The 15,887-nt window shown below is 38.6% G+C and overlaps 2 protein-coding genes across 8 annotated transcripts in view; one reads left to right on the top strand and one right to left on the bottom strand.

Moving 5' to 3' along the window:
• The window catches only part of UBE2E1 (ubiquitin conjugating enzyme E2 E1), a 76,008-nt gene extending 73,586 nt beyond the window's left edge, over positions 1-2,422 (top strand). For both annotated transcript variants that reach the window (XM_077865401.1, XM_077865399.1), the window contains 2 exons: positions 528-675; positions 1,631-2,422. In XM_077865401.1, the coding sequence (XP_077721527.1) occupies positions 528-675; positions 1,631-1,728 (246 nt within the window). In that variant the 3' untranslated portion in view covers positions 1,729-2,422. The remainder of the gene's footprint in view (positions 1-527; positions 676-1,630) is intronic.
• Positions 2,423-3,870: 1,448 nt separating this feature from the next.
• NKIRAS1 (NFKB inhibitor interacting Ras like 1) overlaps positions 3,871-15,887 on the bottom strand; it is a 32,523-nt gene continuing 20,506 nt past the window's right edge. For all 6 annotated transcript variants that reach the window (XM_077865396.1, XM_077865391.1, XM_077865392.1 and 3 more), the window contains 2 exons: positions 9,964-10,205; positions 3,871-4,403 (listed from right to left, as the gene is read on the bottom strand). In XM_077865396.1, the coding sequence (XP_077721522.1) occupies positions 4,161-4,403; positions 9,964-10,205 (485 nt within the window). In that variant the 3' untranslated portion in view covers positions 3,871-4,160. The remainder of the gene's footprint in view (positions 4,404-9,963; positions 10,206-15,887) is intronic.

Consider the following 15,887-nt stretch of genomic DNA (forward strand, 5'->3'; position numbering starts at 1 on the left):
TCCTCACCTTTGGAGACTCCATTATAGTGATCCTGTAACCTAGGTAGACAGGATACCTGCAGGATCTAATGTAAAAGTCAGAAGAAGCAGAAACAAATCTCATCTTCAAATTACTATTTTTTACAGTGTTTACAGCTAAGCATCTTGCTTCTGTTAGTATCTCAGTTTGAATTTATTATAAGCTTATTTTAAGGCTATGTAGTACTACCAGCTAACACAAGAGGTCAGCAATTAGTTATTTCAAACTTGAAAAATTAGGAAAACATTTAAAACATTAGTGAAACTGCTTAACCAAAGTTACCTTTTTTTTTGTTGGATAACTTTTGAAATGACAGAGTGTATCAATGAACACTTCTACTCTTAGATTTATTAAAGTCTCTTAACCTATCTGTATCAGCTTTAAAACTCTATTCATCTTTTAAAGAAACACTTAGTTTTAAATTAACAGCCACTCAATTGGAAAAGCAATTTAGTAAGAATTTCATTGTTTGCTGTTTAAATTTTAATACTTTTTTTTTTTTTTTAAGGTTACATTTCGGACAAGAATCTATCACTGTAATATTAACAGTCAAGGAGTTATTTGCTTGGACATATTAAAAGATAATTGGAGTCCAGCACTAACCATTTCTAAAGTTCTCCTTTCTATCTGCTCCCTTCTTACAGACTGTAATCCTGGTAAGGTTAATAATTTTTTTCTTTTTTTCTTCCTTACCTGAAAAATACTTGTTTTGATAAAGTACAAAGCTTTTGAAGAACAAAAAGCAGGGATGCCTTGATGGTGTAGTTGGTTGGGTCTGACTCTTGGTTTGGGTTCAGGTCGTGATCTCAGGGTTGTGGGATCAGGCCCTGTGTTGGGCTTAGTGTGGGGTCTGCTTGGGATTTTTTTCTCTCCCTTTGCCCCCCCTGCTCATGCGCACGCTTGCTCTCTCTCAAATCTTTTTTTTTTTTAAAGGACAAAAACTAACCTTTTTTGAAAGAAAGTTTTAAGAAAAGTTCAATCTACTAGTTGAAAAAGGCAAAAATATCTATGCTCTAGGAACAAAGATTTACAAAATTGCCTTAGATTTTTACATTTGTCATACAGTTCCCCTAAACCACATACTTCTAACTAAATGTTGAGCTTCTTTGCTTAATAGTTAGTGGTTATTGGACTGATTAGGGTGAGAGGAGGCTTAATTTCCTTTTATTATTAAAGATTTACCATAAAAGATTCTATTTAGGTTTCAACTTAATTGTTGGTTTTGACCTAGCAGCCTGGCTTTTTCTAGGTAACTAATGTAGAGGTAAATAGTGTTATATTGCAACAGCCCAGAGGACTTGAAGGAACAGTCAGTGTGAACACAGCTGGATGTTCATCATAGCCTTGAACATTCCAGTTTTTATTGAACTTACTTAACACTCCAGTTGGGTGGTGGTTGTTGGGAGAAAAATAGAATGAATTAAGGAGATGAAGCCACACTAGTACTAAAGCCTGAGCATTCTACTAAGTTTTCCCCTTGCATACTGTTTTAGAAAGAAAAAGTGCCCAGGAAAATGGCATTTCAAAACTGGTTTTGATCACAAATACTTTGGCTAAAATTTGAAACAGTCTTTTCCTTTCCTCAAAGTAATCTACATTTTTTTCTTCCAGCTGACCCTTTGGTGGGAAGTATTGCCACTCAGTATATGACCAACAGAGCAGAACATGACAGAATGGCCAGACAGTGGACCAAGAGATACGCTACATAAATTGGGTTTTCACAATTCTTACATTATTTGTCTGTCACAGAGAGAGCTGCTTATGATTTTGAAGGGGTGGGGGAGGGTGGGAGTTGGTAAAGAGTAGGGTATTTCTATAACAGATATTATTCAGTCTTATTTCCTAAGATTTTGTTGTAACTTAAGGTATCTTGCTACAGTAGACAGAAGAATTGGTAAGAGCAACTTTAAAAACTGTCATTAGTTCTGCAATATTAGCTGAAATGTAGTACAGAGAATAGACATTTGGGTTCAGTTGCTTGTAGTCTGTAAATTTAAAATAGCTTAATTTTGTACAGGTTACACACATGGCCATTTATGTAAAGTCCTTCCAAGACTACAATTTTTTTTTTGTTCAAAAAAATTGGAATTTCTTTTCCCTTCTTGGGAGGGAACATTGATATTTAACAGTTTTTAGAGACTGTCATCTCATATATATAAAATGGATATGTGGCTATAAGACACCATATAGGAAATGAGTAGTTATGTATTTTATTTTATATGCCAATCTACTTTATTGTGACAAGATAAGAGGTTTGAATCACGACTTGTGAAAACCTGTAGTAAAATACCTTAAGCTGTTAACTGTAAGGTGTGGAATAGGAGTTGCTCAGTGGATTGGTTATATGTTGTGGACTACTTAAGTCTGCATTTGTTACTGTGCTAATAAACAATATTAAAACAAGCACCTAACACTGCCGTATTCAATTACTTTCCTCTGCCTGTGTTTGTAGTTTGCAGATTCTTCTAAACTTAATAGGGCTTTGCTACTGAACAACCTACAAGTAATACAGATGATAATTATCAAGGACCTAGGTTAGGGTTGGTATTCTTCTACTCTGCTTATGAGGTATCTCAGAAAAGACATCTCCCTTAGAGGGCAATTTGGCAATACCTAAGTGTACATATATCCACCAGTTCTGTTTCTCTGCATATCTCCAGAGAAACTTTAAGTCATTGTAAAAGAATTCATCTGTGTAAACATAGGAAAAACTGGGATCAACCCTAGGGAATGACTTATCTGAATAATTTTCTGGCAAAAAAAAAAAAAAATGTATTTGTGATGAGGAATTTCAGCCAATTAAACAGGAGAAACACTAGCTGATTTACAAGTTTTATATTATGCAGTTCTTCACCTCCCAGAAATGAACCAATTGACTTTTTAAAATTCACTGAACCTAGCTTTAAAAGTATTCCACTTAAGAAGTTACAGTTTATAGGGCAGCAGCTGGCTCTAGTGATAGAGACCCTTAATCCTGGAGACATGAGTTGGGGGTAGAATTTACTTTTTTAAAAAGAAGTAGTTGAGGGGCGCCTGGGTGGCTCAGTTGATTTTGGCCCCGGTCAGGGTTGCCAATTAAAACATTAAGTAGCTTTGCTTCCTACTTTTAAAATTAGTTACAGTATTGTTAACCTGCAAAACACAATTAGTCCCGCTGCTTGAATATTGCCAAAATCTTCAAAGAATACTATAGCACAGACTACAATATCTAACCTGTAGTCCAGTATTTTTATGATACACTTTATTCCATATGACTGTGTCTCCAGAAAACTATTGGAGAAGGTAAAGTAATACTTGTTGAAAATGGAAGCTTAAGTGTCCTTAAGTGCTTAATAGTTTTCTAAAGAAAGAACAAAAGCTTTGAACATACTTACACCACCTGCTACCCTGGGTCATGCTAAACATATAATTTGAACAAAGCTAAATCATAGGTTTTGTTCTATTTAGCTAGGTCTCCAAGAGCTGTAATTTAGTTTAACACCTAAACTGTTTACTGTTAGTGATCTAAAAATATCATTTTACAATTCTAGACATTAGATAATTAATGAACTTCTTAAAAAGAAAGTTATAGGGACACCTAAGTGGCACAGTGGTTGAGTGTCAGCCTTTGGCTCAGGGCATGATCCCAGGGTCTGGGATCGAGTTCCACATCAGCCTCCCTACATGAGTAGCCTGCTTCTCCCTGTGCCTATGTCTCTGCCTCTCTGTCTCTCTGTGTGTGTCTCATGAATAAATAAATCTTTTTAAAAACCCCACAAAGTTATATTTGAGCTAAGAAGTTGCATAAAGTTACAGAGAACAGTGGCTTCTGAAATAAGTTGGGGGTAATGGAGCTCTACTACTCATAGGTATATCAGCATACCACCCAGACTTTATTTTACCATTCGGACAAGTACAACAAATTTAAACAACAAAGGTACTAAGTTCAGGGATAAGTTTCAAACAATGACAAGGCAAATATATTATTTCATATCAGACAATAAATTTAGCCCAAATAATTTAATTCTAACCTAAAGTGCATTAAATTACTCCTTAAAGGTTTCCTAAGGACCAAAGGTAGGTGATGCAAATGGCCTGTTTTAAATAGGCTCACAGACACTTAAAGGCAATCATTATTCAACAGTTGTAGCATTAGTGATTTTTAGTTCTCCGAGCTAGAATTCCCTTTGTTTTTCCTCCCAGGCAAAGGAAAGCTTGATTTGCTCTGGGGCTGGGAAAGTTTGCTGGCTAAGAGAGTGAATGGCTCAATCAGAGTTCTCCGATCTGTAACCGTTACCTCCCACAGGCGTACTTTCTCACTTCTCGCCCACTGCTGTGCCACCTCAGCATCCACTTGTCTCTGCTCAGAAAGGTCGATTTTGTTTCCTAATACGACAATTGCTACCTAAAAGGAAAATAAAAAAGATTATGCTTTGCCAACATCCGTTCCTAGGCAAAAGAGAAAAAAAAATCAAGAAAATTGTCCTATTGAATAAAACTACTTCAAAACTGATTTTCAGATGTGACCTGAGTCCAAACTAGTAAGACATTAACCTCACTCTTCCTGAATGCGTTTTCATTAAAAACACAGATGCTCTACAGCTTGTTAACTAGGAAACATTTTAAATGAACAGTAGGTGAAGTTACTTAAGTATGAATAGAAGCGAGACTTGGGGAAATTACTATCTAAGAAACATAACAGTTTGAAATGTGTCTGCATTTCAGTGTAGCTATTATACCTGCTGTTTGGGAAATCTGTAATACATACTTCAAAAAAACAAGATTCCTGGAGCCGTGAGAGTTTACCTCTAGAATCTAAGTTCTATGAGAACAGGAATTATTCTGATCAGACATGTGCATAATGCAAGCACTAATATCTGTTGAATGTATGGAACGATAACATTTTACACTAAAGGTAAGACAATCATTCACTTAAGCTTGAATGTTTATTGCACATCGTGCAGTGTCAGGCCACCAGAACTCAGCGGTCACAAGGCAGTCAAAGCCCAGGAGGAAGGGAGGTCTGGAGGAGAGAATATCCAATTTTCAGGCCTTTGACTATATAAGTAAGTAGACAATAAAAATTACAGAAAGTAGAAGGGCAGTAAGAACTGCTAGAGGAGGAACCTCTTGAGGAGCAGCTTTGAACTAGGACACTTAAGCTGTTGCTGTGTTCTTGCCTTAAAACTGAGCTGAGTTCCAGTTAGACCATGCCTCCCAGGTAGGATGGAACAGGCCCCTAAGCTCTTTTTGGCAAGTCTTCTGTTCCTTCATTCCTCAGCAGGATCTATCCCCACAGGCCCTCCTGCTACTCTTCATCACCCACATTTTCATCTTCACATGTATTCTTTGATCTCTGATCTCCCATCTCCCTCTCCCATCCAGTTGCAGAAACTGCTCCCTGTTGTCCCTTGACTTTAACAAAATCTCCTTTTTACATCCCCATCTCTGCTTTGAATGTTCCCTTCACTTTTCCTAGCTGAAACTGGCTCAGCTCTGTAGTATTCTCACTACCACAGTGGGCACAAGGGATGTAGGGGGTGTCCTTGTCCCTCAATGCTGTCTCCAACAATGTCCTCTAAGAAGGCTAAAATTGAAGGCTGGTGCTATTAACCTGTACTACCTGTTTCCCACCCCCCACTCTGTTTCTACTCATTACAGACCTGGCTCATGGTCACCACCACACTACTTTTATCATAAGTCCTAATGACTTCACTAGCCACACGGATGACCTTTCCCAAACAGCCTTGATCATCCTCCTGACTTGTTCGGCCATTCACTCCCATGAACACATCCTAGCTCTTGCCATTATAATTGCTCCCCTCCATGGTCTCAATTCCAGAATCCCACTCCCACTTCTACCTTCCTAGTTCATGCCTAACACTGATTGCAACAATCTTCAACACCAGAAGAACTTACAGTCCTGCTGGCTCTCATACCTTTATCACTGTCCTTCAGCCCCTCTCCTGTCCTCAGTTTCTGGGCCAGTTCAGATTCTTTTAATTTATACCTTGCCGCCATCATCCCATTATATTCACCTGGTCAACATTCCATCTTAAATTTAACTATTAACTGAACTGCGTCTATACCCTTATTTAATATAGATGGAGGAAAAAAACGCAGCTCTGCTGGCTGGTCCCAATCCATAACCACGGACTTTTTTTTTTTTTACAAGATTTTGTTTATTCATGAGACATACACAGAGGCAGAGACACAGGCAGAGGGAGAAGCAGGCTCCATGCAGGGAGCCTGATGTAGGACTAGATCCTGGGTCTCCAGGATCACGTCCTGGGCAGGAGGCGCTAAACCACTGAGCCACCCGGCTCCCATAACCACGGACTTTAAAAGTGAGTTGGTGTTCTCCAACAAGTATTAACAGCTCCTACCTTGGCCCTCTCAACCCCCAACATCTCTTCCTCCCCACCTCTCAGCTGATGTCCATACTATTTCAGTAAGAAAACAACACTTTCACCTGCATCCGCCACATCTAACTACCATCTTCTAGAACCCATCCTCTATCCCAGACAAGACTGTCACTCCAGCAATCATTTTTCTCCCCATCAATTTTCTCCTATTGAATCATTCCATTAGCAGGCAAACACTTGCTCTCTTCTAAAAACCCTCTTTTACACTTCCTTCTCCAGCTTGTTTCCTTTTATTAGACAATATACTTACTCTTTTGACTCAAAATTCCTTCAAAGAGTCATCTTTGCTGTGTACAAACCTTCTACCCAGGCCAACCAAACTTCATCTCACTGTTTTACTGTAATAGTTCTGAAGACGTCCCAAGTTTCTAAAGGCTGGCCATGTCTTTTTCCTCAGCTTTTCTGACCTATCTGATCTGCACCATGGCACAGTTTGATCACTCCCTACTTTTTAAAGTGGTTTCTCCTCAAAGGATAACTGTTTTAAGTGTTCCAGAGCCATAGCATTTCACAAAACTCCTTGCTTCTCACCTTGTCCCCCAACTATGTTGTCTATTATCAACACAGCAAAGTGAACATTTTAATACAAGTCAAAAGATGTTTAGCTTTATTCATATTAAAGGAAAATGAAACTACTGAAGTACCATTTTCACCCAGAAGATTCACAAAATCCATAAGCACACAATGTAGTCAAGACTAAAGAAACAGGCACTTTCATACCATGGCTATGGAAGGTAATTTGGCAATATATCCTTTGATTCAAGAACCCCATTTTGGCTGATCTTACAACTCTACTGTAAAATGTACAAAATAATAAATGTGTAAGATTATTCATTGGAGTATAGTTCATAATAGAAATCATTACTATAAGCCCAAGTGTCCATCAATTTGGAACTGGTTAAAGTAAGATACATCTACACAATGAATATGCACCAGTTTTAAAAAAGGGGATCTGAGTACTGCTATGGAAAGGACTCTAAACATTATATGAAAAATGTTATGGTGCAGAACACTATGCTACTTTCGATGTAAGAAAGCAAGTGTGTGTGGGGAACCTATCTGCTTGTATTTATATAGAAAAACTTTTGGAAGGATGCCCCTACACAAGTAGTATAATATTTAAAAAGCATGCTTGAGGGGCACCTGGCTGGCTCAATCATGACTCTTGATCTGAGGGTCAGGAGTTTAAACCCCATGTTGGGCACAGAATTTACAATCAATCAATGAATAGATAAATGAATAGTACGCTTGAGATAAAAGAACTTGGTGGTTGAGGACAGGGGTGGAAACTAGAACTCACAATAGTCCTTTTTTATGTCATTTTTATTTCTGAACCATGTGCAAACATTACCTCTTCAATTTTTTAAATCAAACATGAAAATAAATAAATAAATGCAACCTAAGCTAGATCATGTCTTTCCTGTTCTCAAAATCAATCTGATCCAAAGTGTTGTACTCATCTCCTATCCCATACTCTTCGTAGCCCATTTTGGCCTCCCTGTTGTTCCTGAACATGGTAAAAGCAAACTTCCCCCGATCCTTGCACCAGCTAGTCCCTCTACCTAGAGCATTCCTCCTCCACATGGGCTTGGCTCCCTCCATCACTTCCTTCAAATCTCTGCTAAAAGTCACCTTATCAGGGAGGCCTTCCGAGATTGCCCTACAGAGAATAGTACCCTCACACCCTGGCTCTACTTTTCTACATAGCATCTGACTCTTCATGATATTCATTTGTCTATTGTCAGTGCCTTACCTAAAACAATTCCAGGCAGGTAGTAGTTGTTCAATAAGCATTTACTGAATGAATGTGCTTCCTAAATCTCCCTAACAATCATACGAAAAAGGTACTATTATTATCCCTATTTTATGGTTAAGGAAACAGGCAGAAAGTTGAGAAGCAGAACCAAGATTCAAGTATCAACTATGAGTGTTCATTGAATCACTCTTTCAACTTTGGGGGGAGATGGGCAGGAAGGAGAATAAGATGGATACCCTAGAAAATAACAGCAGCATTTATCTGTTTAGGTGGGAAAAATGGAAAATGGGTGGGAGAAGCGCATCTACTACTTGCCTCTGTAGAAGACTGAACCTTATGATTGTAATCTATTCACATAGGAAATAAGTATTCAAAATAATAAAATATCAATAACTCAGATATCCTTCAACAAGAATGGTTAAATAAATTTTGATACATAAATACCATGGAATATCACTCAGCAATAAAAAGGAATGAACTACTGATACATGCAATAACTTTGGTGACCCCCCAGAGAATTATGCTGAGTGAAAAATGCTAATACCAAAAGGTTACACATTGTACGAGTTCATTTATGTTAACAGTCATGAAATGACAAGGTTTAGAAATGGAAAACAGATTAGTCGGGATTAAGAGGGTGAGGATAGAAGGAAAGTGGGTGTGGCAAAAAAGAATAATGGGAGGGATCCCTGCAACGATGGAACTGTTCTATGTCTTGACTATAAAAATAAATATCTTGGTGGTTTTATATTATACTAGCTTTGTACAACACTGGGGAAACTGGGTAAGGAATCTCTATTATTAAAATTGTATGTGAACCTACAATTATCTCAAAGTAAGTTTAACATAATAAATAAAATATAAAAATCTAGGTTAAGAATATCTAGCCAGTGCTGCTAACCAATATATTATATGGTTTCCTAGATGACATGGTGTCAACCATGTGAAGATCTGTAGAAAGAGCTGCAGAGTTCCAGGGAAAGAACCAGCAATTAACAAAGACTTAACAGGAACAAATCATGTTGTAAAAAAAACAAAAAGTAGACCACTGTCCGTGGAGTACAGTGACAGAGGAACAAAATGATAAAAATAAGACAAAAAGGACAGGTATGGGCTAGATGATTTAAGACTACAGATCATGGTAAGGATCTTATTTCTAAGTGATAAATGAGTAGAATCCAATCTATTTATTTATATGTATTTATATTCATTAATTTATTTTCCACTAAGGCCGAAAACAAGAATCCTATTTAGCCAATGAGACAAAGAGAACTCTAGGAAACCGTGATCCCAAAGAATATGAAGTGAAGTATGTAGTACTTGAGATATAGTGTCATTAAAATTCAACTTGCAAATGGTAACAAGCAAAAGCAGAAAGTCAAACACTGGTCCTGACTGAATTCATTAAATCCTGTATTTCCTGGGCTAAGAAAAAAATATTATGACAGTTACAGAAACTGAATACAATTGAATGCTTTTTTTTTTAACATTTTTTAAAATTTTTATTTATTTATGATAGTCACAGAGAGAAAGAGAGAGAGAGAGGCAGAGACATAGGCAGAGGGAGAAGCAGGCTCCATGCACCGAGAACCCGATGTGGGATTCGATCCTGGGTCTCCAGGATTGCGCCCTGGGCCAAAGGCAGGCGCTAACCCGCTGCGCCACCCAGGGATCCCCCCCCCTTTTATTTTTTGAATGCTTTTTAAATATTGTAACTGCCCCAAAGTCCATGCTACGATTTAAGCAATATTATAATTCATAGCATTTTTAACAAACCCACTTACCTCCTTTTTGTCTTTAAACTTATCAATTTCTTTCTTCAGAAGCTCTACTCTTTGAAAGGATTCAAGGTTATTCACACTATACACAAGAACAAAGCCATCAGCAAAGGAAAAATAATGCTTTGGTAGCTCTACGCCTTCCTGTAAGCCTCTGGTGTCATAAAGATGTAACTGTTCCTTTACTCCTCGATCCGTTTCCACTGAAGCCATATAAACATCTTCCATTGTTTCACAATCTTCCATTCCTGGGATTAAAAAGAAATTACTCTTATATTGAACCATTACATCATATACTTGAAATTAATAGAATGTTAATTCAATTGTACCTCAATAAATACTATCCTTTTTAGATAACTCAGTACCAATTGGTATTTTCTTGTCCTTTAGAAGTTGGCTTTCTAGAAGTTTCCTTATTTACTACATATAAGAGTCATATTTCCATTTACTAAATTTCTTTAAAGTAAAAGGTAGCTGTTATAGTAAATGAACAAAGTGGTATTAAAATATATTTCCTCTAAATAGAAATAAAGTTTGGCAATGAAGGGCACCTGAGTGGATTGGTTGGTTAAGAATCTGCCCTGAACTCAGATCATGATCCTGGGTTGGAGCCCTGCATCAGGAGTCTGCTTTTCCCTCTCCCTCTACTGCCCCCCTTCCCTGCTTATCTTCTCTCTCTCTCAAATAAATAAAATCTTTAAAAAAAAAAAATTGGCAATGACACTATTTGGCATTTTTAAAAAGTAACTGTTACCAGAGTCCAAGAACTTAGTACTGAAATTGGAGAGTTAAAGGCTGATTTTAAAAGTAGCTTCAAGGAGGCATTTGACAGGATGAGCACTGGGTGTTCTACTATATGTTGGCAAGTTGAACTCCAATAAAAAAAATACAAAAAAAAAAAAAAAAAGCTTCATTTTCTTCTCCATCAGAGCTGAAGACAGAACCTGGGGTCACTTTGCTGCCTTTATTCTGTACAACTTCCAGTATTTCCAGAGTCTGTTTAAGGGACTCAAAAATTGTTATGTTCTGTCTGGGCCTAAGCACCAGACTTTTGCTTCAAGTACTTACTGGGTATTTATATGTGAATGTCATGTAACTACTTCAAACTAACAAAATTTATCTTTCCTCCCCACACTTGTTTGTCCTCCTTGCTTTCTTCCCTTGATCGTCATTTCCCTGGGCAATCTTCAGAGTTCTTGCTGACCAAGAAAAGTTATCAAAAATCAGCCACTCTGCTGCAGAAACACCTGCTTAATCCATTGCCTCCCTCATTCCTGTTGGCTTGTTATCTTCACCTGAACTACGCAATTAGCTCGGTAAACACCTGGTAAAAGACTAATCTCAAATTTCACAGAAATGTCAACTCTATGGATCCTCTCCTGATTATCCCCTTCCCAATTTTCTGCTTCTACTGTGCCTTGTACCAGTAATATCATCTTATACGTCAATGTTTCCTTATCTGTCCCCTCAAAAGCTGGACTGTAAACTCTGGGGGCCAAGACTGTGGCTAATGTCTTTATAGCTTTGAGGACTAACAAAATGACTTATATACATTGGAAGTCCTTAAGAAGTGTTTGCTGAATGAGTAAACGAATGAGATCATCTCATAACTGATGTCCAAGTTTGTTTTCTTCTGGCCTGAGTGATCCTTTTAAAATGCATTTTCCTTTGTTTCATTTTTTAAAAAGATTTATTAATGAGAGATAAGAGAGAGAGAGAGAGAGGCAGAGACACATGCAGAGGGAGAAGCAGGCTCCATTCAGGGAGCCCGACACGGGACTCGATCCCGGGTTTCCACAATCAGGCCCCAGGCTGAAGGTGGCACTAAACCGCTGAGCCACCCCCTTTGTTGCATTTATGTGAGTTTTGTCTCTTCAACTGGTCCTGCATCCTTGAGAGAAACCACTGTGTACACAGCAAGTATTCAATAATCATTTGTTGATAAGGGAATTAAGGGGAGATTAACACTTTGAATTTTAATCAACAGTGAAGAGGCTTATAAGGTAAGTCCCAGGAACCATCTTCATATTTAAATGTGAGCTATATCCAAAAATAAAATCATGTGGATAACATCCTATATCAATAAAACATACAGACATATCCCAGAAATATTGCTGGTTCTGTTCCAGACCTTTGCAATAAAGTATTACAATAAAGTCAGTCTCAAAGTTTTGGCTTCCCAGTGCATGTAAAAGTTATGTTTACACTGTTGCATAAATGAGATAAATATGGTCTTGGATAAATCTGCCGTGACCACTTTGATCTGAAGCCTTCTAGAGCGCAGTCTTCCCTGCTTTGCTTTTCTTTTCCTTCCTTCCTTCCTGCCTGCCTGCCTTTCCATTCATTCATATTTTTTTATTCATGAGAGACAGAAAGAGGGGCAGAGACACAGGCAGGAGAAGCAGGCTCCATGCAGGGAGCCTGATGCGGAACTCGATGGACTGGATCCCGGGTCTCCAGGATCAGGCCCTGGGCTGCAGGCGGCGCTAAACCTCTGAGCCTCGCGCCCCCCCCCCCCCCTTTCTTTTTGTTCAGTCACATCATTAAGCATACCCCCTGGGGCATAATGTCTTTGATCTGCTCTGGAAATAGGACTCTGATTCTCAAACATACCTTCCTAGGTGGTCTCCCAGCCTGTACTCCTAGCCTCTAGGGTTGTAAAAGCAGGTCTTCTAGGAGGTGGGGTTGCAGAGATCTACTTGTCCTGCAGCTGCCCAAGAGAGACTTTTGTCCAGAAGCCCCTTTAATGAATCACTTTTCTGTCAAGCTGGATTTGGCCTTTTTCTTTAATGGCTCCTTTGGCCTTTGAAGATTATTTTGCATACACCTCCCTTTCACAGAACAATTGGTGAGCCAACCAGGCGGAGCCCACATACTGAAGAATGGGCAAGGGAATAAAGCTTCAGTTGGGGGAACCCTGGATTGGCAGACTACATCAATGTAGGAAGGCAGAATCTGGTTGCTTGATGCCTGTGGATTGCTGCATGAGGACGGGGACACCCGGGAAATGCCAAATGGATTACAGCACTACTACAAAGTCGCATGACCCATTGGGATAAGGAAGGCTGCCAAGCAGTGGCTATGGTGGGCTGGCTGCTCCTGTGGGCCCTTCAAGTGGACACCAACGCCTGGCTAGTGGCAGAAATGAAGAAAGGCAGTTGAAGAAAGAATTACAAATGGAGAAGGACAGGAGACTAGCCACATCCCTTTTGGCTTCTAACTTGGTAGGTACTATCTAAACTAAGGATGCACAAATTGAGACCTCAGTGGGTCTGTCACTTTGTGCACACAGGGGGAACATAAAATGTGGCAACCTCGGATTACAGCCATCACTTGAAGCCAGCGTGGGATGCTAAACCATGGAACTCATGGGAAACAGCTCTGTACGCCAGGAAAGTAGGAGGTGTTTTCCATAGAAGGTATGAAAAATGGAGATGCTTTTTTACTGAGAAATAAAAAGTAATGTCCTAAAGAGCATCTGGTGGTCTGAAGAGGAGGAAAAAAAAAAAAGACAAAATCAGAAGTTGTATAAGGTTTGTGGAAAAGGAATATTTGGAGAGGAATTTTATGTGTGGTCCAGCTGGCTAAGATTAAAATGAATTTATATTAAAATGGGTTTAATATTAATCATAAGCTGGTGAAAAATTAGAATTGGTTTTCTGTTAAAAGGACATATAAATCTTAAATGTATTCCCCAAATATAAGTGGAAAAAGCTTAAGTCACCTAGATAGTTTACCTTATTCCACACACCAAAAAAACAAATTTAGATCCAACATTTATGAGTGAGTTTTGTACCTATTTCATGGCAGTAATATTAAAACAGAAGCTATAAAGTCTCTGTATCTGAATGTTTATGTGTGTCTGTAAGAATGTGTTATAGTTATATAATATTTTCTACTTCTGGATGGTACTGCTAAAATTTGTTTTAAAAAAAGGCTCTAGTTAATTGGCATAAAAAAAGTGCTTATACAATTTAAATTCTCATATGTAATAAAAATTAACCCAAATGTTTTTTAAGTTCATGTGATCTAAGATAATCTTTCTTAAAGTTCTGAGTTTGTTGGTTTAATTAAAACAAGCATGTCTTCAGAGTTATCAACATCAAATACAATTCCAAGCATCAAATTTACCCGTTAAGTTCATGTCTATCTATTCCAATTTGTCAGCAAAAATAACTTAGAATGCTGGTTGACTTTGTCTGAGGTTTCATGAAATTTTCAGAGGTCATCTAAACATAATTGTTAGGAACACACAGACTGAATAAATAAAAAGTTTTAGGTAAACTTTTTAACTAGCTTCCCAAATCTTCTTGGTGCTTTGGAACTTTAAAGTTTTGCTAAGTGAAGAATGCTGGTGTAACCGTTCCCCACTGCTTAGTTTTTACTAGAAATTAATGTTTCTGAGGTTTAAGAATTTTAAATCATATATGTAATTAAAACTATTACAAGTAGGAAGGTTAATCTAAAACAAAGGCGACATTAGGGTAACCCAAAAGCAAATATAGCATGACCTGCTGGCAGTGCGCATAAACAGAGAAAAGACAGCCCCGCCAACTAAATGCTATTCTAGTGGCTTTATAGAAGTTTACTTCTGCTCAGCAATTTAGGCCACTGTCCTCCATGCCTCCCCTGGAAGAAAAAAACCTCAGCCACAAGTGACTTCTTACCAGAGCCAGGTACTCCCTCGCCTGAAAGACCAGGGTTGGGACCAACGTTGCTTCCATGTGAGAGCCATAGGGGGCACCTAGAGGACCCACATATAGTTCACAATTTACTGGACACCATAAAAATAAGCAAAAAACCATGGCCTTAGTGGATACCAGAGCAGAATGCACCCTAATTCATGGCAATCCAGAATGGCATTCAGGCACCGGGGCAGCCACCAATAGTTACCGAGGAAAAAGCTTAAGGGTGAAATGCACAACAGCATGCTTGAGAATAAAAGCACCTTGTAAGGTTTTCATTTCTCCAAAACTGGAGAATATATTAATCATAGATATTCTTCTGGGGGAAAAAATACTACAAAGTTCTGTAGGAGAATTTACTTTTGATTTAAAGTAATTAGAACTCTCTTTAAGGGGAAATGGAAATTGGGATCCTATGTTACCCCTTCCTCAGGTTATAATTGTAAAGCAATACTGGTTGTTAGGAGGATTCAAGGAAATATCTGCCACTATATGGGAATTACCAAGAGTACAAATAATCAGACCAACATAAAATCCTGCTAATAGTGCTGTATGGCATGTGAAGAAACCGGATGGCACCTGGAGAATGACCATGGGTTGTAGAGAACTAAATAAGGCTGTCCCTAATATTACCCAAATTACTGAACAGACGGTACATGGTGTTGGCTCTTACCATGTGGTTTTGGATTTAGCCGATACTTTTTTTTTTTTTTTTTTTTTAAGATTTTATTTATTTGAGAGAAAGAGAGAGCAAGCAAGTACACATGAGTCGGGGGAGCAGCAAAGGGAGGAGGAGAGAGAATCTCAGGCAGACTCCCCACTGAGCATGGAGCCCAATGTAGGACTCGATCCCCACAACCCTGAGATCATGATCTGAGCTGTAACCAAGAGTCAGTGCTGAACTGACTGAGCCACCCAGGCACCCTCCACAATGCTTTCTTTACTATTCCTTCTGGTTTGAGGCTGCAGATAATAAAAGCAGCCAACAGGCTGAATTGAGATTTGCCTAGATGGTATGTATGTATGAACCCTGACTTCTTACACTCTACATGGATAGTTAGGCTGTCCATAAGGGCCCAATGGGCTTGGGATGATTGGGAAGTTTTACAGAAACCACTATGGGGAAAATTATGGAAGAATATATGAAATATAGGACCCTGTTGCCTCCCATACTGTTTTCCATGTCTCAGGCATAGGCGTGTCTCACCCACTGGGAATACTGAGGCAGGCACCTTAGCAAAAATC

Source organism: Canis aureus, chromosome 22 (assembly GCF_053574225.1).
Source record: "Canis aureus isolate CA01 chromosome 22, VMU_Caureus_v.1.0, whole genome shotgun sequence".
Lineage (NCBI taxonomy): Eukaryota > Metazoa > Chordata > Mammalia > Carnivora > Canidae > Canis > Canis aureus.